The sequence below is a fragment of the Odocoileus virginianus genome, chromosome 28 (assembly GCF_023699985.2).
Source record: "Odocoileus virginianus isolate 20LAN1187 ecotype Illinois chromosome 28, Ovbor_1.2, whole genome shotgun sequence".
In the NCBI taxonomy this organism is placed as follows: domain Eukaryota; kingdom Metazoa; phylum Chordata; class Mammalia; order Artiodactyla; family Cervidae; genus Odocoileus; species Odocoileus virginianus.
This window is the reverse complement of record NC_069701.1, coordinates 36,239,847-36,262,843: the sequence shown is the minus strand read 5'-3', so window position 1 is coordinate 36,262,843 and position 22,997 is coordinate 36,239,847. Positions and strand designations below refer to the sequence as shown.

Here is a 22,997-nt window from a genome sequence, read left to right as displayed (position 1 = left end):
CGCCACCACCCTGTGGCGTCAACAGCCTCGGTTCCTCCATCAGCCTCAGTCAGCCGCTGTTCCCTTCCAGGCTTGTCCACGCACTGTCGGCTGTAATTTTTACAGAGCTATGGTTTCCGTTCCGCCTCCCCAGACCCCCAGATGGACGTGGGGGCCCTGGGGCTCTGTCTTCCCTCTGTCGTGGCACTTAGCAGGTTGCTCAGGAATTATGTCTGGGTCTCCCTCCTCTTCGAAACTGAATCCCTTGAAGGAGGGACTCCTTTCTGTCCCTCCCACCCCCACACCAAGCACAGGGCTGACACAGAGCAGGCACTCAGAGCCTCAGAGTGGAGGGGATGGTATGGATATAGCTCTTTTTTTTTTTTAATATTTATTTGGCCGCGCCGGGTCTTGGTTGCAGCATGCGGGATCCTTCATCTTCACTGCAGCATGGGAGAGCTTTTACTTGCGGCATGCAGTATCTTTTAGTTGTGGCATGTGGAATCTAGTTCCCTGACGAGGGATCAAACCCCAGACCCCCTGCATTGGGAGTCTTAGCCACTGGGCCACCTTTGGAAGTCCCCATAATAGTGGTTTTAACGGCTGCATGATAGTCCATCAAGCTGATGTTCCCGGTGGCGAGACACAGTTCAGGGAACATGGAGGTCTGCTGTGCCGGGTGCTTTTTGGGTACCCAGAACCAAAGGGAATCAGGCCCTGCTAGACCCCGCCCTGGCAAAGCTGGAAATCCAGCAGCGGGGTGGACACTTCAATAGTTAAAGCTTAGCAGGATCTTTCTGAAACAGACATTGTCACCACGTGGCCCCAGGACACAGGGGCCAAGTCAAATGCAACATCAAGGACAGCTTTCCAGGGGAGGTGGCCCTTGAGTTGGGTCAGGAGGAATGTTCTGAGCAGACCCCAAAAGCTCATTTCAGCTTCTTGTCAGGGACGTAAAAGATCCTGGGGTTTGGAGATCTAGCATTCTCGGTTGGACCTGGGGGGTCACAGTGAAGGGGGCCATGGTGGAAGATGAGATGACTGATGTCAGCCAGGCCAGGTGTCCATACAGGGCCTTGGACAAGTCTGGAGAGTCTGGCCTTTGTCTCGGAAGGGGCAGGGTGCCAGGGAGGGTGGGTACAGCAGAGGCACTGTCGGTCGTAAGGTTCAGAAAGATCACTCATTCATTCGGCACACACTTGCTGAGTGGAGCCCCTGGGTGCTGCAGGGCTCCCCGAGGGCATGGGCTGGTGGGAGCCCGGCCCAGGAGGACTGAGCTAGTCTTCGAGCCAGGCGCTCACAGAGATGCTGTGTACACGAGGCAGCACAGATCACACAGGGACAGTTTCAGCCTTGGTCTCACCAAAGCCCCAGCTCCCCAGGCCCCAGGGCGACAGTAACCCAGGCGGTGTCTGGCATCCAGGTGCAGCAGGCCCTACTGCTGGGCAGCCGGGGTCACGCTGGCCCTGCCTCCCCCCACCTGCCTGCCCTCTCGGGAGTTCTCAGACGTGGACTCTGTTCAGCGCCCCCCACACTCACCCGCTGCTGACCCTGGCCCTACACCAGCCTCCCTGTCCCTTATCTTAACGGGGTCACCACACACCTCCCGAGGCTGCCGTGACAGCCTGCTGAGGCCCCGAGAGGAAGGTGCTTTGTATACAGTGAAGTGCGGTGGCAGCACAACTCATCATGAATTGTTGGCAGCCGAGGTCGTGCCACTCTTGGCCCTGCTGAGGCTTGCTCTGGGCTGGGCTGGGGGCAGCAGGATAGACTACCTGACCCATGAGAAGGGTAGAGTCTGCCCCACTGGATGGTCAGTGGGCATCACCAGGGACCCCTTGTCCTTAGGCTCGGTGTTGGGTGTCCAGAAACGAAGCCCCCTGAGGGAGTAGTCAGGGGTCAGCACCCCCAAACAGACTAAGAGCTGTTGTTCAGAGGGCATGACCTTGGGCCAGCTGCCCAAAAGTCAGAGGCTTAGCCTGACGGCCAGGCCCCAGCTTGGACATCATCTCCAGGGAGGGTAGACCTCCAGCTCCTCACCTGGAGCCAGAGAGCCTCCCGGTGGCCCCATCTGTGGGTTCTTGGTCTTGGAGATCACTGTCTTCTGAGGCCCCAGGGTCCCCTGCCTCTGGGGGCACGAGATGGGGGGTGAAGGCGAGAAGTGCCATCACTGAACACCTGGCCATCCCAGACCGCGGTCTCCTGGTGACAGCCGGGCGCATCCTGTTAGGTTTCCGTGAATCACGGGCATGTAGCCTGTGAGTAGGCTGGCGGTACACACCTGGCTGGGCACACCAGTTCCCAGCAGAAAGTCACAGCAACTTCTCTGATCCAAGTCCTAGCGTCACCACGCTCTCCCCTCCGTTCCGCCTCTGTGCACTAGACCTTTGCATCCCGCACAGCACGGAGGGTTGGGCCCCAGGGCAGAATCTCTGGGGCAACAAGGCCCCAACTCAGGAGGAAGTCCCAGAGAGGGTGCTCCAGAGAGCGGGCACGGCAGGAGCAAAGTTAGGTCGGACAAAGCCAGCAAGTCCCGAGGACAGGTGCTGGGGGCCGTGGGGAAGGGTGGGCAGGGCAGCCTGTGGCTGGGCTGGGAGCCCCCCTGCCCCGGCTTCTCTTGGCCGCTGGGTGCACTCTTGCCCGCAGCACTGAGTCAGGGATCCTGCTACCCTGCCCTCTCCCGCCTCTCCAGACCAAGTCAGCTCCTCCTGACCCCTCAGCCCAGAGCTTGACCATCCTGTCCTTCGAGAGGCCTTCCGGAACCCATTTTTCCCAGTGGGGTCACATGCTCTCTCTTCCCCCCTTGTCTTTCCCTCGGAAGGGTCTGTTTAATTTTAGTTATGTGTTTATGGCTGTCCTGGGTCTTCATTGCTGCAGGCGGACTCTCTCTAGTTGAGGTAAGCGGGCGCTATTCCTTGTCACCTGCGGGCTTCTCATTGCGGTAGCGTCTCCTGTTGCAGAGGAAGGCTCCGGGGCATGTGGGCTTCAGTAGTTGCAGCTCGCGGGCTCAGCAGTTGCCATTCCCGGGCTCCAGAGCACAGGCTAAGTAGTTGTGGCACTCGGACTTAGTTGCTCCAGGCCATGTGGGATCTTCTTGGACCAGAGATCGAACCCCTGTCCCCTGCACTGAGCAGGCGGATTCTTTACCCCTGAGCCGCCCAGGAAGCCCCATTTTGTGTGATTTATGTGACCCTGTTTCTCACCTGTGGGACCAAACTTTCACATCTCTGAGATCGGGGCGTGGCCGGCAGTGTTTTCTTCCCCGGTTGCACAGGAAGCTTTGCTGAGGCTCAGGATTGATGGAGCCCGTGTTCGTTGTGTGTTTCATTAGTGTCTGTCCCTCCCAGGAGACTGTGAGCCCCTTGAGGGCACATCCTGGGCCTCTTGTGGTCCCTGCGTGTCCCCAGCACGTGCTGCGGTGCTGTGCACCTGGGGAGAAGAGTCAGGCGCTGCAGCCTGAAGAGTGAGGCAGCCCTGCAGGCACCGGTGACAGAGCTGCCTGAGGCCAACTGTGATTCCTCAAAATGCCCCGAGATGATGGTTCCAGGGGCTCAGTGGGGAGCTACACACTTCCGGGAGTATGGCAGCATGGGGTCCTGAAGTGTGTGTGTGGGTGGGGGTGATGGGAGGTGAAGGACGGAGATCCGGACTGACAGCTACCACCCTGGGTGGGTGGGGAGAAAGACGCAAAAGAAAGTCAGAACCGGACCAGGGCAGAGGCAGGACCGTACCACCCCAGGGCTCGGTGTTCCCCACCAGCCCGCTCTCCCCGGCCCTGGCAGGACTGAGGCTACTTGTCTCTGATGGGCCCCCCTGCCCCTTGGGAGCCTCCTCGCTCCCCCACAGATGACATCACCACCACCCCATTCCCCCACCTCCTCCAGGCACCCAGGGCTGCCTCTCACTACCCCCTACCCCCCTCACTCCTGGGCCCTTGTTCCCAGCAGAAGCAGTGCTCCTGATGACGACTCAAGCGTTTCTTGACTCTGGCTATCGTGCACCTGTTACACACATCCCAAGTCAGGTTCAGGAAGGGAGACGTGAGCTGTGTCTTAAAAGGACGGCCTGAGCGGAGGGGTCAGCCCATGCCGAGGCCTGGAGGGCTGGGTGGGGAGCAGCTGGTGGGCAGAGGGTTGTGGGACCCGGGAGAGGCTAGAAGTACAGGCCTGATCGAGAAGGGAGTTGGAGGGAGGAAAAGAGAGGGCACATACCCATGATGTTGGGGAGCCAGGGAGCAGGGTTCCCTGACTGCCCGAGGAGGGAGAAGTGGAGGACAGGGTGGAGGATGGTGGGGGGTGGAAAATTCGGGGTTTTGGGACTGGAGGCTCAGAGACCTGCTGGAGCCCCACCTCCAAGTACAACCCCTCCACCCCACCGCCGCCTCTTTTCAACCCCCCGCAGACCTTCTTCGGGGCTCAAAATCCTCCCTATCTCCTCCTGCTCCCACTCCTGCCCCAGTTTACTGCCTCAGTCTCCACCACCACCCAGGGGCTCTTGAGGCCCCAAGGCCCGAGTAGGCCACCTCCCCGGGGGACTCAGTTCCTGGGCCCTTCCCCTTGGGTCCTCTCTGTCCCCCCAACAAGCTCCAGTACCCCAGGGCAGCTGAAGCCACTGAGGCTGGGGGTGGAGTTGTGGGAATCTGCAGATGGGGTGTCCTGAGTCGGGGTCCCCAACCCAAGTCCTGGTGTGGAGCAGAGCTGTGCTCCAGGCCCGGGGTTGGGTGGGGTCACCCAAGGCCCCCCAGTCTGCCCGGCATGGGTGCAGCCAGGCCTGGCAGGTTCTGAGCTAAGTACTCCTCTGCCACGGGGCACTGGGAGGACCCAGAGAGGAGGGGCACAGGAGGAGGGGAGGGCCCGGGTGACGGTGGGGGATGGGGTTGCCCAGCAACCACCACGCTGCCGCTGCCGAGGAGGGATCCTTAAAGAGCTGAGCGGAAAGGCTGGGCCTCGGAGGGGCTGAAGCACCGCCTCGCATACCAATGGCTGCCACCTCCTCCTGCCAGGAGTGCGGCTCCAGCTGGGAGGCCCACAGGCCTGGGAGCAGGGGCACCCAGCCCAGGGCCACCTGAAGCTGCTGGGCTGGAACCAGGCTGGGGTCCTATCTGGTCCCCACGGGATACAACATGGGAGGGGCCAGAAGGCCACCGTGAGACCCTCAGGAAGGGGGCACCCTGAGCTCTCGGACCCCAGGGCCTGGGACAGGAAGGAACTGGAGCTTCCCAGTCCCACCCCCGGCCCTCCCAACAAAGGAGCACTGGTCTTAGAGCCAGGTGAGTGGCTCAGTGATAAAGAATCCACCTGCAATGCAGGAGCCGCAGGAGACACAGGTTCGATCCCTGGGTCGGGAAGATCCCCTGGAGGAGGGCATGGCAACCCACTCCAGTAGTCTAGCCTGGAGAATCCCATGGACAGAGGAGCCTGGTGGGGCTACAGTCTGTGGGGTCGCAAAGGGTCGGACTCAACTGAAGCGACTGAGCACGCAGGCACGAGTGACCTCGTCTTGGCCGAGTGACCTTGAACAAGCCACCTCCCAGCCTTGTGCGCTGAGAGCCCCAGACAGGACTGCCCAGATGGGGCGGCCGGAGAAGGCTGGGTCTGGGGGGTGGAGTTTCTACAGAAGTCCTTCCTGGTGTCTGACTCACATTCCCTGCATCTCACACGGGCTTGCCGCCTTTCCTCAGTCTTTATCGGGATGAAGGACGTCTGTTTGGTCTCAGTACCGCACCTCATATTCCAAAAGCAACAACAAGGGTAAGATTCAGCCTTGTGGTCTTCTGGTTCCTTTCCTTTTAGGGCCTCGGCTTCCCCGTCTATACACAGAGGGGCTGACTAGCTCAAGGCGGCCTCGCTGGGCTCCGAGGATGCGCCTCTGGACTTCTGCCCCCCTCTCAGCATCACGGGGAGAGCTCCCTTCCAGCTTCCTGCAGGGGTGGAAGGTGGGGGCCGGGGCATCGCAGAGGCCAGAACCCCGCTGTTCCCTAACACCAGGGTGCTCCTTCCATCGACTGGGTTGAGCCACATTTGGAAGCCAGTCTCATGCCCTAATTGGTCCCTGTGGATTTAACATCACCTCTCCTCCCAGCCCCCCATCAACCCATCCTCGGCCACCACCATCCCCCCAGCCCCTACCTGCAGGTCCACTCCCTTCAGTAGGCTCCCCCTCAGCTCTGAGAAGCCACCTTTTTTCCCCCCTAATTATATTTACTTATGGCTATGCTGGGTCTTCCTTGCCGCTCAGGCCTTTCTCTAGCTGTGGCGAGCAGGGCCTAGCCTCCAGTGGCAGTGCGCAGGCTTCTCATTGCAGTGGCTTCTCTTGTTGGAGCACAGGCTCTCGGGTGCTTGGGCGTCAGTAGTTGCAGCCCATGGGCTCCACGGTTCCTGCTCCTGGGCTCTAGAGCGCAGGCTCTGCAGTTGTGGTGCACGGGCTTAGATGCTCCTCAGCCTGTGGGATCTTTCTGGACCGGGGATCGAACCCATGTCCCTGCATTTGCAAGTGGATTCTCTACCACTGAGCCACCAGGGAGGCCCTGGAGCTGCTTTCTAAAGTGCTTGCCTGACCCAGATGCTCCCTCACTCTAGCACCCTCCATGGCTCCCCACAGCCATGGGAGAAGGCCAGGGCCCCATGGTCCTGGCTGCCCCTCTGCCCTCAACTCAGCCTCACTCTCCTCTGGACATTTCAACCAGATGGGGCTGCATCAACATCTGTTGAATGAGTGAATGACACGGAGAGCAGATCTTTGGTGCCAGCCATGCTGGCCTCCAGGACGCAGGAATGACCAAGACAGGCCAGGCCCTCTTACAGGCTGCCATGCTGGTAATGAACCAGCAAATAAATGAGAGGATGGGATCACTCCAGGACCATGACATGTCCTCTTAAGGAAATAAACAGGGTGATAAGAGGAACAGGGTGGGAGGCACTTCAGGGGAGGCCTTTCAGAAGAGGCAACATTTTCACTGAAGACCCAAAAGAGGAGCAGGAGCCAGCTTAGAAAAAGCTGGACAAAGAGTGTGCCAGGCAGAGGCGGGGCAGTATGTGCAAAGGTCCTGGGGCATGAGAGAGCCAGACCTATTCGAGGAAGAGAAAGAAGTCCAGGAGACCAGGGAGAACATAGCATGGAATGCAGCCATGCATTTGTGGAGGGGAATATAGATTTTATTCTAAGTTTAATAGCAAACTATTTGAGAGTTTCAAGCAGGGAAGTGACATGATCTAATTTATATTTTAAAACGATCATCTGAACAACCACTTTGGAGAACAATTTGGCAGTAACTAGTCGAGTTAAAAGATGTTCATATACCACAACCCAGCAGTCCCGTTCCCAGGGATAAAGGAAATAAATTCTGGACCTGGGCTCACGGGCTGTGTGCAAGATGCTACTTTGGCTGGGTTTGCAAGGGACAAAAATGAGCACGTTTGATGGTCGGTGGGAGGACAGGTGGATGAGTGTGGGACTGTCCCAGCCTGGACTATTATCACACAGCAGTGAAAGCAGACCGACCAGAGCAGCCCGGGCCTGCTGGGTGAGCCGCCCAAGCCTCGCTGTGAAGGGTAGCAGCCGATCCCAGGAGCTCCACTTTCTAAGACACAAAGACCTGGGTAATAGCCTGTTGAGGAACATAGAGAGTAAAACTCTAAAGAAAATACACGCAGGGCTTCCCTGGTGGCTCAGTGGTAAAGAGTTCGCCTGCCAGTGTAGGAAATGCTGGTTCCATCCCTGGTCTGGAAGACCCCACGTGGAGCAACGAAGCCGGTGACCACAACTACTGAGCCTGTGTTCTGGAGCCTGGCCCAAGAGCTGCAACTCCTGAGCCCACGCACCTAGAGCTCGTGTTCTGAAACAAGAGAAGCCCCTGCAATGAGGAGCCGGCACCGCAACCGAAGAGTAACCCCCACACCCTGCAACTAAAGTTGGTGCAGCAAGGAAGACCCAGCACGGCCAAATATACATAATGACTTTTTTAAGTTGTTGTAAAGAAGGTAGTATAGTACTAGTGTTAGTCTCCCAGTCGTCTCTGACTCTTTGTGACTCCGCGAACTGGAACCCGCCAGGCTCCTCTGTCCAATGGGATTCTCCAAGCAAGAATACTGGAGTGGGTTGCCATTCCCTCATCCAGAGGATCTTCCCGACCCAGGGATCGAACCTGGGTCTCCTGCATTGCAGGCATATTCTTTGCCATCTGAGCTACAGGGAAGATGTTACAGAGAAAACATATGCCAAATTCAGAGTGATGGGTTCTTCTGCCAGGGAGGGAGGGTAGGGCTTCATTTCTATGACGTTGTATTTGTTGGGCTGTTAGTGGGGTCGAGGGACCGTGTGTGTGTGTGTGTGTGTGTGTGTGTGTGTGTGTGTGTGTGCGCACGCGTGCTGCTTTCATCAGTAGAAAAGGAGCACCTGTTGCTGGACGGGATGGAGGGGAGCCGTCTGCTGGCTAGGGCCAGCAGGGGAGCCGTCTGGGTGGGAGGCGACGGTGGCCGGACCTCAAGGGGAAGGGGAAGTTGAAAATGCAACCCCCCAGCTTCCCAGTTGTTCAGAACCAACAGTCTTCCCTCCTCCCAACCCGTGGTTAGTTTTCTGCTCAATTAGCCCCTGGTTCTCAGGCTCCTCTGTCCATGGGACTCTCCAGGCAAGAATACTGGAGTGGGTTGCCATTCCCTCATCCAGAGGATCTTCCCGACCCGGGGATCGAACCCGGGTCTCCTGCACTGCAGGCGGATTCTTTACCGTCTGAGTCACCAGGAAACCCCAACTTTTCTTCTCCTTTTTCAGGAAGAAACGTGAAGCTCCGGGCAAGGGGCTGCCTGAGCTCACCCGGCAACCTGGGGCAGAGGAACCTGCCGCCTTCCTTAGGGGCCGTGGGCCTCTCTGGCCTAGAGGGACTGAGCGGGAAGTCCAGGCTGCCTTTGGGACCCACCCATAGCGCCTCTCCAGGCGGCCTTTCCAGGCCCCTCCCCCAGAACATCCCCCCCACCCCTCAGGGCTCCCCTGGGCCCCAGCCCCTCGTTCCCGCACAGCTGGAGACTGCGCCGCCCGGCTGGCTGGGGCCCAAGTCATCTCTTGTAATTGGGTTTCAGGGCTGCTCGTGGTTATGCTAATGGTGGGACACTGGGACCCCTGGCTCCTGGGAGTGGGGAGGCCCAGGCTGCAGCCAGGGTCCCACAGCACTGCCGACTCAGCACTTGCCTTAGAAATCTGTCTGCCCAATTCAAAGCCTGGCTTCCTTGCACGAATCACGTTAACCTCTCTGAACATCTATTTCCTCATCTGTAAAGTGAGAAAAATAATAGTACCCACTCATTAGGCTCTCCAGGGAGGGAAGGGTAAAATGAAAGAATCCACTGGAAACGCTTGGCCCAGCGCCTAGCACAAAGAATTTGCTCGATAAATGTGTTATTAAGTATTTTTTATTTTTGTTTAACGTCTAAAAGTTCCTCCAGGAAAATGTGAACAGGGGCTAGCCGATTCTGTGTGATGAGCTAATGGGTGACTCACTTTTCTTTTGCTTTTTTTGTATATTATCCAATCGGGGGCAATGAACACGAATTTCTGGCAACACAAAATGCCAATAAGTGGAAGGTGTCCGGGGAGATTGGAGAGTGGGTGTTGAGGGTGGGGGGGGTCCAAGGGTTTGGGGTCAGGCTTGGGGGCCTCTGGCTGGGACACTGGGTTTTCAGGGGCAGAGTCCAGGCAGGAGGGGATCGAGGAGGGGCCTAGACCAGCAGGAACCACAGCCAGGTCATCTGCTTTGAGCTTAAATAGCTGACTGGGCAGCTTTTGTAGGGAAAGGCATGGGGGTGGGATGCCCGGGGCAGACCAGGGAGCCGACTGCAGAGTCCGGCTGCGCATGGGTGAACAGGGAGGCCCATCTGAGGTTCAAGATAGCAGAGGAATGAGAGCCCGGCCCAGGGCCAGTGGGAAGGAGGAAGCTGAGGGGGAGACTTTAGAAAGGGGGCCCAGCTGCTCTCTGCAACAAGAGAAAAGCCCGCACAGCAACGAAGACCCAGCATAGCTGAAAGTTCCCAACAGATTTAGGGAATCTCAGGGCTCTGTTCAGAGAACGGAGTGAGAGGCTCGAGCCTGGAGGCAAGCAATCCAAGTCTGGCTGAGCAGCAGGCTAAGTGGGCCAGGCTCCAGAGTCAGAGCAATGGGATTGAAATTCTATCTCGACCACCCTCAGTGAGTGGCCTCGGGCCAGACACTTAGGTGAGCCTCAGTCTCCCCATCTGTAAAATGGAGCTGTGCATCCTGCTAGTCCCCATGCCTCTCCCTAGGAGGCCGGTCAACAAGCCTGGATGAACAGAAGCTGTCATCATTACTGTTGTTGTTGTTTTAAAGCTATATTTATGTATTCGTTTTTGGTGGTGCTGGGTCTTCATTGCCGCACTCAGGCTTTCTCTAGTTGCGGCAGGCGGGGGCTGCTCTCTAGTTGTGATATGTGGGCTTCTCATTGCGGCGGCTTTTCTTGTTGCAGAGCAAGGGTTCTAGGCACGAGTGCTTAGTAGTTGTGGCGCACGGGGGCTTGGTTGCCCCAAGGCACATGGGATCTATCTACCAGGACCAGGGATGGAACCAGTGTTCTCTGCATTGACAGGCAGATTCTTAACCCCTGGACCACCAGGGACGTCTGTTGTTATTATTAAAGCAACAGCCTGGTCTCATCCTTCTCCCTGGCTGACTGGGGAAAGCGGGGACCCCAATCCTGCACTGTGTCACCACGAAGCTCTGTGATGCTGTGACAGTTTTACAGGCATTTTAAACTTTATCATCTGTGCCCCAGAGACCTTCACGTAACTGACCTCTCCACGCCCCCACGCAGGAGGACATGCCCCAGGGAGTGGAACAACTGGCCCAGCATCACCGCTAGGGGTTACAGGACCAGGCCTTGCAAAGCGCAAGGACGTTGCCTCCCCCGGTGTGAATTGTGGTCTTGGACTTTGCCTCTCTGGACCTCGGTTTCCCTGTCTGTAACCAGGGCAGGAAGGGGTGTGTATACACACGTTAAGATGATCAGCAGAGGTCCACGTAAAAGCCTGGTGCTGAGAAGTGTGAGCCCCCAGGCGCCCCCCCAGCCTGGGGAATGTCCAATAAGCTCTCATTTCCACCAGGCAGCCCCACGTCACAGGACAGCGACCTTGGCCTGGGGGACGGAGCTTGTCAAACACGGCAACTGCTCGCGCAGCTTGAGATGCCTTTGAAGTCTCTTGTTCTATCTTCAAAAATTCAGCACATTTCACATTCTATTCCATCTGTGGGGCGTTTCTAATCTAAAACGTGTTTTAAACGGCTTGCCCTCGAGTAACAGGGACACCCACCGCAGCCCTGCGGGGAGGCAATGGTGTTGATTTCCTGGGAACAGAGTCCCCAGACCACCCACCCCCTCCTCCCCATGAGGCTGGGGCCACCATTCCACCGTCGGGGGGGCGTCAGTCAGTCAGTCATCACCTCACTGGTACCAGGCGTTGTGCTAGAGTCCGGGGTACCACGGAATGGGCGGGGCTGTTCTGGGCAGGAACCAAGGAGGAGGACGAAGGAGAAGGTCTGAGAGGGGGTCACCTGGAAAGCGCAGTAGCCCCCGGGCCCCCCTCCTGCCCCGTTGCCCTCTGACCTGCCCCCTAACTCTGCTTCGGCCACAGCGGCCTCCTGGCTGTGCCTCCAACCTTCCAGGCGGGCTCCTGCCTCAGGGCCTTTGCACAGACCAGCCTCTGCGTGGCCCGTGCTCTTCACAAACGGCTCCCTTTTCAGCAGATCTGTGATTCCTTCTAGATGAGCCCCTCTCCACCTGCCTGCTACCCTCTCCTCCCTTCTCTACCCGCTTCACAACCTCGGGCGCTGATGCCAATGGTAATTCTCATTTGAGTTTATTTTGTTGTTTCTCGACTGTTAGATGATGAGCTCTGTGCCAACCGTCTGGGTCCCAGAGCCTGGCACACATCGGGGCTACATGCGACTCTGTCAAGTGAGGGAAAGCTGAGAGCTGGCCTTATGGGGAGGGTGGAGGAAAGCAGGCCAGGCAGAGGGGCTGGGTGATTTAGGGGAGCAGGCCCCTCCCTGAGCCTGGCCCTGGAGGCCAGGACGAGGGCATGTGGCAGCCACGGCCTCTGGAAACACCCAGAGGGGCTGCGCCTGCTGCAAAGTCACCGCTGTGCCCCCTCACCCGGCTCCTCCCTGGCCCAGTAACCTGCTCAGCGCTTTCCTTGGGTCACCGAGTCTCCTCTGTGGCGGCCCAGCCCTGCTGGAGGATTTAGTCCCCATCAGGGAAAGGCCAGCCGGGCAGCTCCTACACGGCCTCCTGCCTCTGCCCTTGAACTGGCCCTGCTGCCTGCATGGCCCCCACCCCCAGGCCTGCCTCCTAGGGCCCCCGGGGGGCTCCTCTGGGGGCCCCTTGGATGAGAGTGGGGGATGCCATGAAGCCTGGCTGAGTGACTCTTGGCACAGTCGTAAACCTGTCAGGTGGGTTCAGCAAATTGTTGGTGGGCGCCTGCTGTGTGCCAGTCTCTGTGCTCAGCGCTGGGACACGCGGTGGACCAGACATGGGGCAGGGGTGGGGAGCGGGTGGGGAGGTAGACGCTTTTCTGGGAGGTCAGGATGCTGGAGGCGGTGATTCCTGGCCCATGGGAGGGTGGGGAGGGTGCAGCTGGAGACCAGTTCCAGACCCGGGGAGCTGGGTGCTCTCCTGGCTCTCGGGGAGGGTCTCCTCCAGGCAGAGGGAACAGTCTCTGCAAAGGTCCTGGGGCTGGAGGAAATGAGGAATGTTTGAGGACCTGGAGGATGGGTGAGAGACAGATGACGACGAAGCGGAGGGGGGCGGAGAGGAGAAAGGTAAGGTGTCACAGGCCTGGGTGTTGTGTGGGAGCAGCCAGTTCTTTGTCCTGAGAGCAAAAGGGATCTTTACCCAGGAAGCTGGGGGACCTTTACCCAGGAGTCGTTCAGCTGCATAGTGAGCAGCTCCTTCTCCACGGCCCAGCTCGCTCATCTGTAAAATGGGTTAGTAATCGTATCCTCCACAGAGGGTCAGGATCAAATGAGCCCATGTGAGTACAGACTTTACCTGGCCTCGGGCCCAGGCCCTCTGCCACTGGGGGCTCTTCCGCTATAAAAATATTAAAAGTTGATTGTATGACTTCGTTGGCATAAAGACAATTTTATTAACATTTGATAGTATATACTTCCTATATATGTAACATTACGTATAACATTTTCTTCAACCTAAAAGTTCACTTTTTCCTTCTGATTCTTCTCTTTTGGCTGCACGGGGTCTTCGTTCTGGCACGCTGCTCTTGTTGCTCTAGAGCCTGTGGGCCCAGTAGTTGCGGAGCTCGGGCTCAGTCCAAGCACGTGGGATCTCACTTCCCCGAAAAACCCGGGATCCCTGCATTGGGAGCACAGAGTCTTATCCACTGGCCCCCCAGGGAAGTCCCTTTTCTTCTGATTTTAAGGGCAGTTACCTTTTCAGGGTCCCTAAAAGAACTGAGTCCCAGGCACATGCCTACTGCTCTTCTCCTGAGCCCTCAAAGTGGGGACTACTCTTCTCTGCTGAGGTGCTCCCTCTCAGGGCAGGAGGGGCTGGGGGGTGGACAACCGGAAGAGGAAGCGGTATCCTTGGGCCCCTCCCCCTGCCCTCCCCCACCTTCCCCTCCCCCCTGCCCTCTGCCTCCCCCTGCACCATCTTCCCCCTTCCCCATCCTCCCCCCACCTTCCCCCTTCCCCTCCCCATCCTCCTCCATCCTCCCCCATCCCCCACCCTTCTCCCTTCCCCATTCCCCCTTCCCACCTTCCCCCTCCCCCTCCCCACTTCCCCCTCCCCCACCCTCCCCCACCTTCCTCCTCCCCCTCCCCATCCTCCCCCACCCTTCCCCCTTCCCCATTCCCCCTTCCCACCTTCCCCCTCCCCACTTACCCATCCCCCACCCTCCCCCACCTTCCTCCTCCCCCTCCCCATCCTCCCCCACCCTTCTCCCTTCCCCATTCCCCCTTCCCACCTTCCCCCTCCCCCTCCCCACTTACCCATCCCCCACCCTCCCCCACCTTCCTCCTCCCCCTCCCCATCCTCCCCCACCCTTCCCCCTTCCCCATTCCCCCTTCCCACCTTCCCCTCCCCCATCCTCCCCCACCTCGCCCTCCCCCATCCTCCCCCCACCTTCCCCCTCCCCCGTCCCCCACCCCTCCCCCTTCCCACCTTCCCCCACCCCCATCTCTGTCCTGCTGCTGCCCTTGTTCCACCACATTCCGACCCCTTTGATCCTTCCTGAGCCTGTGGAGAGCCAGGCAAAGCCCACCCGCCCCTTCCCCAGCACAGGCACCCTGCAGCTGCCCATCCAACCAGGGAGATGCCCACTCACCTCCCTGCGTGCCCTCCTTCCCTCCAAGGTGTGCTGCCGCCGCCTCCCCCGCAAAGCACCCCCCCATCATCCTCCCTCACTGGGATGCTTACACACTCTTCCCCACCCAACTTGGGCACCCTCGGTGGCCCCTGGCACACAGCTGGCACCCAATTAAAATGTTCTGTGCAGAGAGGGATGGAGGGGTGCAGAGTCCCCCACAGTAACTGTGACCAAGCCCTTTGGGTCTGGCCCTCCGCTCCCTTTCACCAGGTGGCGGCCACATGCCAGCCCTTGAACTGGGCACAAACTGGGGAGCGGCTCTGCCCCCACACAGAACAGCAGGCCCGGGGGGTTGAGGGAGGGGCCGCCCCCCAGATGCCGTGGGCCTGAGGAGGTGTGGGGTGGGCAGAGGGGGATGGGGTCAGGCGACTGCTCATTTCAGCAGCAGAGTAGGGGCAGGGGAGGGCGGCAGGCTGGAGCGAGGCCCCCCAGCACGCCCCGGCCTGGCGGGCGGCTGTCAGGGGACAGAGGATTCGGCAGTGACCGGGGTGGACCTCATTTCCACCCCAAGGTCACAGGCTCAGCGCTGAGGCTCGGAGCCAGCTAACTGTGTCCAGCCGAGCATGGCACCGGCACGTCTCCGGGCGGGGGCCGCGGCCGGGCTGGACCACCTCACCCCGCAGGGGGATGCCAGCAAGCAGACTCAGACGGCAGGCGTTGGGCCAGGCACCTCACACACTCTGGCCTAGTAGCCTCCGCTCCCACACCCCCCAAATCCAGAAGAAACCTCAAGCCCCCCTCAAAGCTCAGGGTCAGGCCTGGGCCCCACTCACTCACTCAGCCACTCACAAGCTCAGTGACCCTGCTTAGCTGGGCAGGCTTCGGTCCTCTGGGCAGGGCTGGGCCCGAAACCCAGTGCTTACCCACATCTAACTCACCCACCACCCAGCTCAGCAAGAAGGCCCTTTCAGACAGAGGGGGGGGTGCAGGAGTTAATAAAATGGGTACTGACAACCAATCATCCTGGTTCAAGGCCCCTTCCCCCATTCAACCCATCAGGCCAAGAGCTTCAGTTTCCTCATCTGAAAAATGGGCTAATGACCAGTTGTGATTTAGAACCTCAAACCAAACTGAGGGAGACATGGGGGCAATAGAAAGGGGAGGCTCTGGAGACTCCAGGCCAGCGTGAGGCGGGCAGGGCCAGCCTTGGTCGGGCAGCAGGAAGGCCTGGAACTGCCCTGCTTTGGGTGGGAGGCTGGACAGCACACGCAGGGGACCGCCTGTGGTATCTTTGGCACTGCTCCCCATTTCCCATGTTCCCCCCAAGCCTCCAGGTCGTCCCCCCAGCTCTGAGTGCCTTGGGCACCACTTGACCAGACATCCAGGCCCCTGGGGAGAGAGGACAGGGGCAGGGTTTAGGCCCCTGGGTTACTGCCCCTCCCCAAGTCCCCCCCACCACGGGACTGCGGGGCACAGTGGGCTGGGGGATGGAGACTCTGCAGAGCGGCCTCCTGGGGTGCCCGCTAAACTGGGCCCCACGTCCTCCGTGCAGCTTGTGTCTGAGCCCCCAGTGCTGGGCCGCGCCTGCACTCTCCCTCCTGTGGCAGATGATGCCACCTGGCTACTTGTGCCCCCTCCCGCGAGCTCCGCCTCTGTCCCGGGCCCACCTCTCTCCCCAGCCCCTGGGTGTCCCCAGCCTGGTGGCCATTAGGCCAGTTCACCCCTGCCCCCTCGCTCAGTCAGGGCCACACGCAGTGGGATTTCTGCAGGGGCTCAGGGCAGGTGAGCGTTGGCATCTCCTTCCGAAGGGGACTTCAGAAACGCAGGTCAGCGCCCCCTCCCCGCCCACCCCTTGGCGGCTCGCTGCCAATCCATTTGGCATCCAGCCCTTCACAAGCATGAGCCAGCTCGTTTGCGGCCAGTGTTAATTAAGAGAGAGAGGTGATGGGGGGAGGTGGGGAAGGGCCATGGAGGGCAGCTTCCGACAGCCGCCAGGACTGCCCTGAGGGCTGAGGGGGAGGGGGGCTGGACCCGGGCCCACCTGAGATGCCCCGGCCTCCCCCGCAGGCTCCGGGGCAGACCTGTCCAGACATCCAACCCCTCATCTCTGCAGCCAGCCTGCTGGGGTGGGGGCGGGTCAAGACTGCATTGGGGGGTGGGGGGCTACTATGCACTCTGCCTGTAAGTGGAGGAGGAAGGCCCCAGTCCTGGCGGGGCGGGAGGGGGGACCTTCCCTTTGGACTTTGAGGTCCACCTGTTCTGTGGCTTTGACATCAGGCAGACCCAGTTCCGATCCTGCTATTGTGCAGCTCAGCCTCTGGGCTTTGCTTTTCTTATCTGTAAAATGGGAGCAATCGCACAGCCCCTGCAGCTTTGCTATGATAGTACATGGGGCCAGTCTGCCTGGCAAGGAGCCCTCGCTCCGTCACTGGCCACGTGCGCTCCCAGGGCAGAGCCCACAGCCCCAACCTTGGTGAGCCCAGCCCCGCGGCCTGCACGTCCACCAGGGCGTCCACCAGGGTCCATCTCTGGCTGCCTCGCCCGCCTGCTCTGCCCACCTGCACCCCCACCCTTTCCTGGCGGCCCCCACCCCTGCTCTGCGAGCGCCCAGCCGCTCCTCGCCTCTCCATCTTAATTAGCTGCTTGTATTAATCTTGCAAGTAACGTGGCAACTTGCAGCCCTGGGTTTTTGGGCTGTGGAATTAATTATTCCCCAAGCGAAGAGCTGTCAGCTCTGGGAGACCAGCCACTCGGAGCCACCCAGCACCACTTAGCAGCCTCCACACAGGGGCCTGTGGCCAGGCCGGCCTGGAAATGGCCCCACTCCTGGCCCGAGCCCTGTTCCATGAGTCCCCCTCCAGAGGGGCTGCAACAGGACCCGGGAAGGCAGGCCGGGAGGCCGGACCAGTGTTAAAGCGAGGCCGGCCTGGGAGCCAGGACCCCGGGGGCAGGGGCCTGAGGCACAGCAGGTCCATGGCCCCCGCCAGCAGCACCTGGGCCTGGGGGACACACCCGCCCCAACTCGCCTGGGTTCGTCCTGACAAGCCCCGAGCACGGTGCTTCACACCCAGGCAGCTCTGTGGTCAGACGCCGGAGCCCGGGCTGGGAGGGGCGCGGACCTGTGCGGCCCTGACATTCCAGCTGAGAGCCTGCCAGCTTCACTCTGCTCCGTGGGGAGGCCGGAGCGGGCAGCCAGCCAGGCAGGGCGCGACGGACAGGGCGGCTGGCAGTCCAGCTCCGGTCGAGGGAGGGGGCCTGGGGGCTGGCAGAGCCGGGGAGAGCCCTGTTTCTTCCTTGACCTTCATGCCAAGCCTGTAAGGTGGCCTGTCCTCCCATTTTACATACAGGAAAACTGAGGCACAGTGGCTCAAGTCACCGATCTGTTGCTTCTGGTTCCAGTCCCAGGGCCCTGGCCCCCCCTGCACTGAGCTGGGGTGGGGCCTGGACCTCACGGGTGGGAGCTGTGGTCTGCGAGGCTCCCCGCCCTGGTTCACAGCTCTCACCCCGCGTGCTCATGCCCCAGGCAGCCCTTCCCCTGGCTGGGTCCCTGTGACCAGAGGTCTGTGTTCCCGCAGCCACGGCCCTCTGCACCGCGCTGGCAGGCAGGCTCTGGGCACCACTGGGGAAGGAAGGATGCGTGTGGCCGAGGGTCACCTGCCACGCTAGCAGCCCCTGATCGCCCCTCCACACAGCCGCCTGCCCCCCCAGCCTCTCCCCACTGACTGCCTTTGTCTCTCTCTCTCTTGCAGCCAACAGCTCCCTGCTCGGAGGTGGCGGTGGTGAGTAGACCCTTCCTGTGGGCTGGGTGGGTGGGGGTCCACCTCTCTCCTCCTGGCCCCTCGCCCACCTTCCGAGCCCAGCTGGTGGCCGTGCCTTCCCAAGGCTTCCCCCTCGTCCCCACTGGGCACCCCTCCCATCTTTCCACTCCGCCCTTCTTTACTGCCGCCCACCCTGTCAGCCTCGCTTGGCCTCCCACATCTGGAGACCAAGCCAGACACCTGAACTTCAGGCCTGGCTCCTGCACGGCTGGGTGACTAGGGTAGGTCCCTGCCCCCGGAACAGAGGCCGCCTGATCTGTTACCGGTGGGCTGGAAGGCCCCCTGCGGTTTCAGAGGGACTAGGCCTGGGTCGTGGGGGCATAGCACCACAGATGTGATGGGAAGACCCCAGCCCTGCCCCCTGATGCCCATGGGCCCTGGGCAAGTTTGCCTACCTGTGAGGGTGAAATGAGCGTCTCCACCCTGCCATGCAGCCTTGCAGAGCGGCTCTGCGTCAGGACACAGTCTCGTCAAGTCAGGGAGAGCTCCAGCATCTGTAAAGCCCGCGAGAAGGCGGGTGCGTTCACTGTTCTAAGGCCCACCATGACACTGCAGGGCCAGGTGGGCAGGGCGTCGAGGTCAGAGCGGGCCCGGCCTCCAGGAACGCAGACCCAGGTCAACCGGTGCTGGCAGGGAGGGCCGGGGGGACAGTCCCTGGGCCCCCGATGCCTGGCCAGCCCGGCCCAGGCCGGCCATGCCAGCCCCTCGCCCCCAGCCCCCAGGCCCCTTGTGGGCTGGCCTGCCCGCTGTCTCTGTTGGCGGCCCAATGATTGGTGAGCCAGGGGCCAGGGGTTAATGCGCCGTCGGATAAATCCCAGGGGCTGTGTTTACGGCGGTGGTGGCGGGGTCCAGGCCAGGTTTTAAAAGGGGGAAAAAATAAAAGGGGCATAGAAGGTCAGGAATAAATAAGAGCAGCGTTAAGAGCTGTCGGTGACCAGCCAGGATGCAGGATGGGGACGCGGGGGCGGGGGGGGGGTCTGTTTGTGGTTGGAGATGTTTTCCCTCCCTCCCCCGCTTCCCCTCCAGCCGTCCCTCAGGAGGTCACCACTACCCTGGAGGCCCCACAGGATGAGGGGGCTTCACCCGGCAGAGTGGTCTGTGCCATGTGGGCGGCGGGCTCAACGATGCGCCCCTGTCCAGGCGTGGGGACCAGGGAGGCTCCCAGAGGACAGGGTGGGGACCCGGGGAATGGGTAGCAGTGAAGAGCAGTGGGAAGGGTGTGCTGGGCAGGGGGAACAGCACAGGCAAAGCCTGGAGTGAGGGAGACTCTGAAGATGGGAATGGTTAGAGCCCAGACAAGTGGAGGGGAACCGGGAGAGGATGCAGGGGTCTCAGAGACCGTGTGAGGAGCTGGAGTTTTAGCCGTTCAGTTAGGAGGACCAGCTTCCCAAGTGGAACCCGCCTGCCAATGCAGGAGACATAGGAGATGCAGGTTCGATCCCTGGGTCGGGAAGATCCCTGGAGGAGAGCATGCCAATCCACTCCAGTATTCTTGCCTGGAGAATCCCGTGGACAGAGGAGCCTGGTGGACTACAGTCCACAGGATCACAAAGAGTTGGACACAACTGCAGCGACTTAGCGCACACACATGTAGGAAGACAAAGGATTACAGAAGCTGTGGGACTCCTAACCTAAATGAGATCATCAGCCCTCTTCTGCTAAAAACTCTTCTGGGGCTCTCGCCTCACCTCCTTCCACGGCCCACAAAGTCTCCAGCCACCGATCAGATTCCCCGCCACACTGCCTGGCCCTCCCCACTCCCTGCCAGCCTCACCACCTCCCTGCAGTTCCTGGAACACAGCCGGCCCACGTGTGCCACAGGGCCTTTGCACTGGCTCTTGCCCCTGCCCCAGATGCTCTTCTGCAGACAGTCACGGCCGTTCCCTTTACCTCCTATGAGTGTTTACTCACAGGCCTTCTTCTCGTGAGGCCCACTCTGACCTCGGAATTGCAGCTGTTGCCCTTACCCCTGCCCCAGCCGACACTCCCTGGGCCACTCTAGTCTTTATTTTCCTCCGACCGCCTCTCTCCTAAAGTGATGTATCACTTACGCGTCTGTTCTGTTCATGTTTGCTGTCTGTCTCCCCACTGAGGACAGTAACTGCAGGAGGCTTGCTCACACTTACCAGTGGTCTGGCGCGTACAGTCAGTGCTCAATGAATGGCTGATGAATGAACGAATGAACTGTAGATAAAGTCAGGGATGGCCTTACGGGTCATGTAAAGGACTTGCTGACGAGGACAGTGGGAGCCACTGAGGTTTCCTGCAGAGCAGGGAGAGTGGCTCATCGGTGGCCTGGGGACCTCGCTCTGGGAGGTCAGAGGGCAGCTGCTCTGGCCAGACTGAGTGGCGAGTCCTGGTGAGGACCCCCGCGCTCGCTCTCCTGCAGCACTGAGGGTGAGGGGAGGCTGGAGCCAGCCCCAGCACAGCCTGACTGACGCAGAGATGGATGGGGTGGGCCAGGACCCAGGAGGAAGTGGGCCCGGAGTCCAGCCTTTTAACGCCGGCCGAGATTTATGGAGCCGCCGCCAGTGCGCGCTGGGCTGTCACTCTGCTAATGTGATTGGAACAAGGCGGAGGTGGCGGGGAGGGGACTGGGGTTGGGGGGAAGTGGGGTGGGGGCTGGGGGGGGGGCTGGCGCCTGCCTGGGGCGGAAATGGAAATGGGCCCCGGACCCCCAGGACATCCTCTGAGCTCACATCTGCCACCTGTGCCCTCCCTTGCCCCTAGTCCATCCATCCAGCCTTAACCCCCAACCTGCCAGGAGGGAAGGCACAGGCAGGGGCAGCCTGGGCCTGGGGGGCCCCCACCTGACTGCCCGGACCCTGGTCTCCCCAGGGTCCTCTTCTCCCGAGTCCAGCCCTGCAGGGGTTCAGGCCACCCCACACCCTCCCATCACCACCCCTTTACCTATCCACCCACCACCCTTGCATTTAACAAGCACTGGGCCCCCCAGCCCCGGCCCCCAGCCCCCCTTGCTGACCTCCCCTTGCGCCTGTTCCCAGAGCGTGGCTCCCCTTTCAACATACGGGTGTTTGTTTGTTATTCCTTTCCCCCCAGGAAAACATAGTCTCCCCAGGAAATAGAGTTCAGGGGACTCCAGGCCCCTAGACCAGCCTTTCTGGGGTGGTTAGTTGCGCCCCTGTGTGCGGGTGCCGCCTAGGAACTGGGGACCAATAGCCCCACCCTGGGGTTCACATCCGGTCCTGCTGAGGGAAGGCAGCCATCTCAGAAAGGGGCTCCTAAAGGGGGGCAGGACCAGCCTGCAGGGCTTTGATGCAATGAACCCACAGCGTCTACAACAAGCATGTTGGGGAGGGGGTCGGCTGACACCCCAAACCTCGGTGGGAGCCCCCAGGGGCTGCTCGAGCCCAGAGGACTTAACCCCAAGGGTTCAGGGCCCCTGGGCCTGCCTCACTCTGGGGTCGGACCCCCACCAGGCCCCGAGGCCAAGGTCAGTGGTTCTGACAACACAGCAAAGGGTCCCTACTCCCCATAGCCTCCCAGCGCGTTTCTGAGAGTGGGGGGGGGGGGGCAGGGGAGGACACCGGTGTCAGATCCTCAGACTCAGGACTTGACTCTGCCCTCAAAGAGACCCACTTTGGTAGAAGTCTTCCAACAGAGAAGGCATTTGACTTGGGCCCCGAAGGCTGCATAGGAGTTTGTCAGGTACAGAGGGATAGAGAGGCCCACCAGGTAGATGACCCAGCGTCTGCAGTGGAGACCACCTGGCCCACTCCTGCTCCCGCCTCCTTCCTGGACAGATTTTTACTGGCTCGATAAAAATTTTTTTTAAAAAAAAACACTCTGCTATTGTATGATTGCATGGTAAGAAGGGAGGCGGGCCCTAAATCAGGATGGGAATCGACAGGGCCCTGACGCGTGTCTCTCCTGTTTATTAGGACTGAAATGTTTACTCGGCGATAAGGAGCTGGCTTTCTCGTGGAGATTTGTGCGCTCTTTTTCAATTACCCCTCGTCTTTTTCTGCCACTTTCGCACTAAAGGGATAATAAATGTATCGGAGCGTTTCAATTATTCATCTAAATCATGACTGCGCCTGCCACGGCCAAGCTTTAGTGACAGATTAATTCAGGGCCGCCTTCCTCCGCTTGCAGCGCCATCTCTGTGTCCGCCTGGCCAGGGCCTTGAGGGCCGGCCCGAGGATGAGCGCAGGGCAGGTTGGAGCTTCATCCACACACACAGCTCCTGCCAAGGGCCCCCTCTTCCAGAGGTCAGCCGGCCGCCCTACACCAGCAGGCCTGTGAGGGTACAGCCTCCCTGCCCTCCTGCCCGTCAGCTCTGCACAGTCCTGCTCCCCAGGCCCACCCTGCAAGTCCGTGTGTGTGTCCCTTACACTGCAGGGTCCCAGGCACCTCACACCAGGGGGAAGCCAGGGTGGCCCGGCTCCTGGCATAGCCCTCCAGGCACAGGGCCTTTGCACATGCTATTCCCGGGCCCGAGGGCACCTCTGCCCTCCCACCACACCTTCCCGCCTAGTTATCTCCATGTCAGGGCAGTCCCTCCAACCAGCAGTCCCCTAACACACACACACACACACACTCACTGCTGTTTCTCTATTCACCGAGGGGCCTGCAACTCTGGGACACGGCAGACCCTGTCCCTCTTGGAAATCAGACTTGTGTTTGTGTGATTAAATATCAACTGCCCCCCATCAGACCCCCCCAACTCAGGGGTAAGCACAAACGTCTGTCTCTCCGCCTTCCAGCAAAAAGCAGGTGCCCATTGCAGACCTGCTGGTGGACCGGCATGCCCGAGGGCATGTGCCCTCAGCCCAGCTGTCATGGCACAGGGTGGGACCCACCACTGGGGCCCACCTTCTCCTCTCTCCATGTAGGCACCCACGACTCTGGGAGGAGG

The 22,997-nt window shown here is 60.3% G+C and overlaps 1 protein-coding gene across 3 annotated transcripts in view; it reads left to right on the top strand.

Moving 5' to 3' along the window:
- Nucleotides 1–22,997, top strand: part of MACROD1 (mono-ADP ribosylhydrolase 1) — a 152,690-nt gene that overhangs the window by 119,907 nt on the left and 9,786 nt on the right. For 2 of the 3 annotated variants that reach the window (XM_020887701.2, XM_020887703.2), the window contains exon 4: nt 18,050–18,079. The exons of the other annotated variant lie outside the window; for it this stretch is intronic. In XM_020887701.2, the coding sequence (XP_020743360.1) occupies nt 18,050–18,079 (30 nt within the window). The remainder of the gene's footprint in view (nt 1–18,049; nt 18,080–22,997) is intronic. 3 annotated transcript variants of the gene reach the window in all.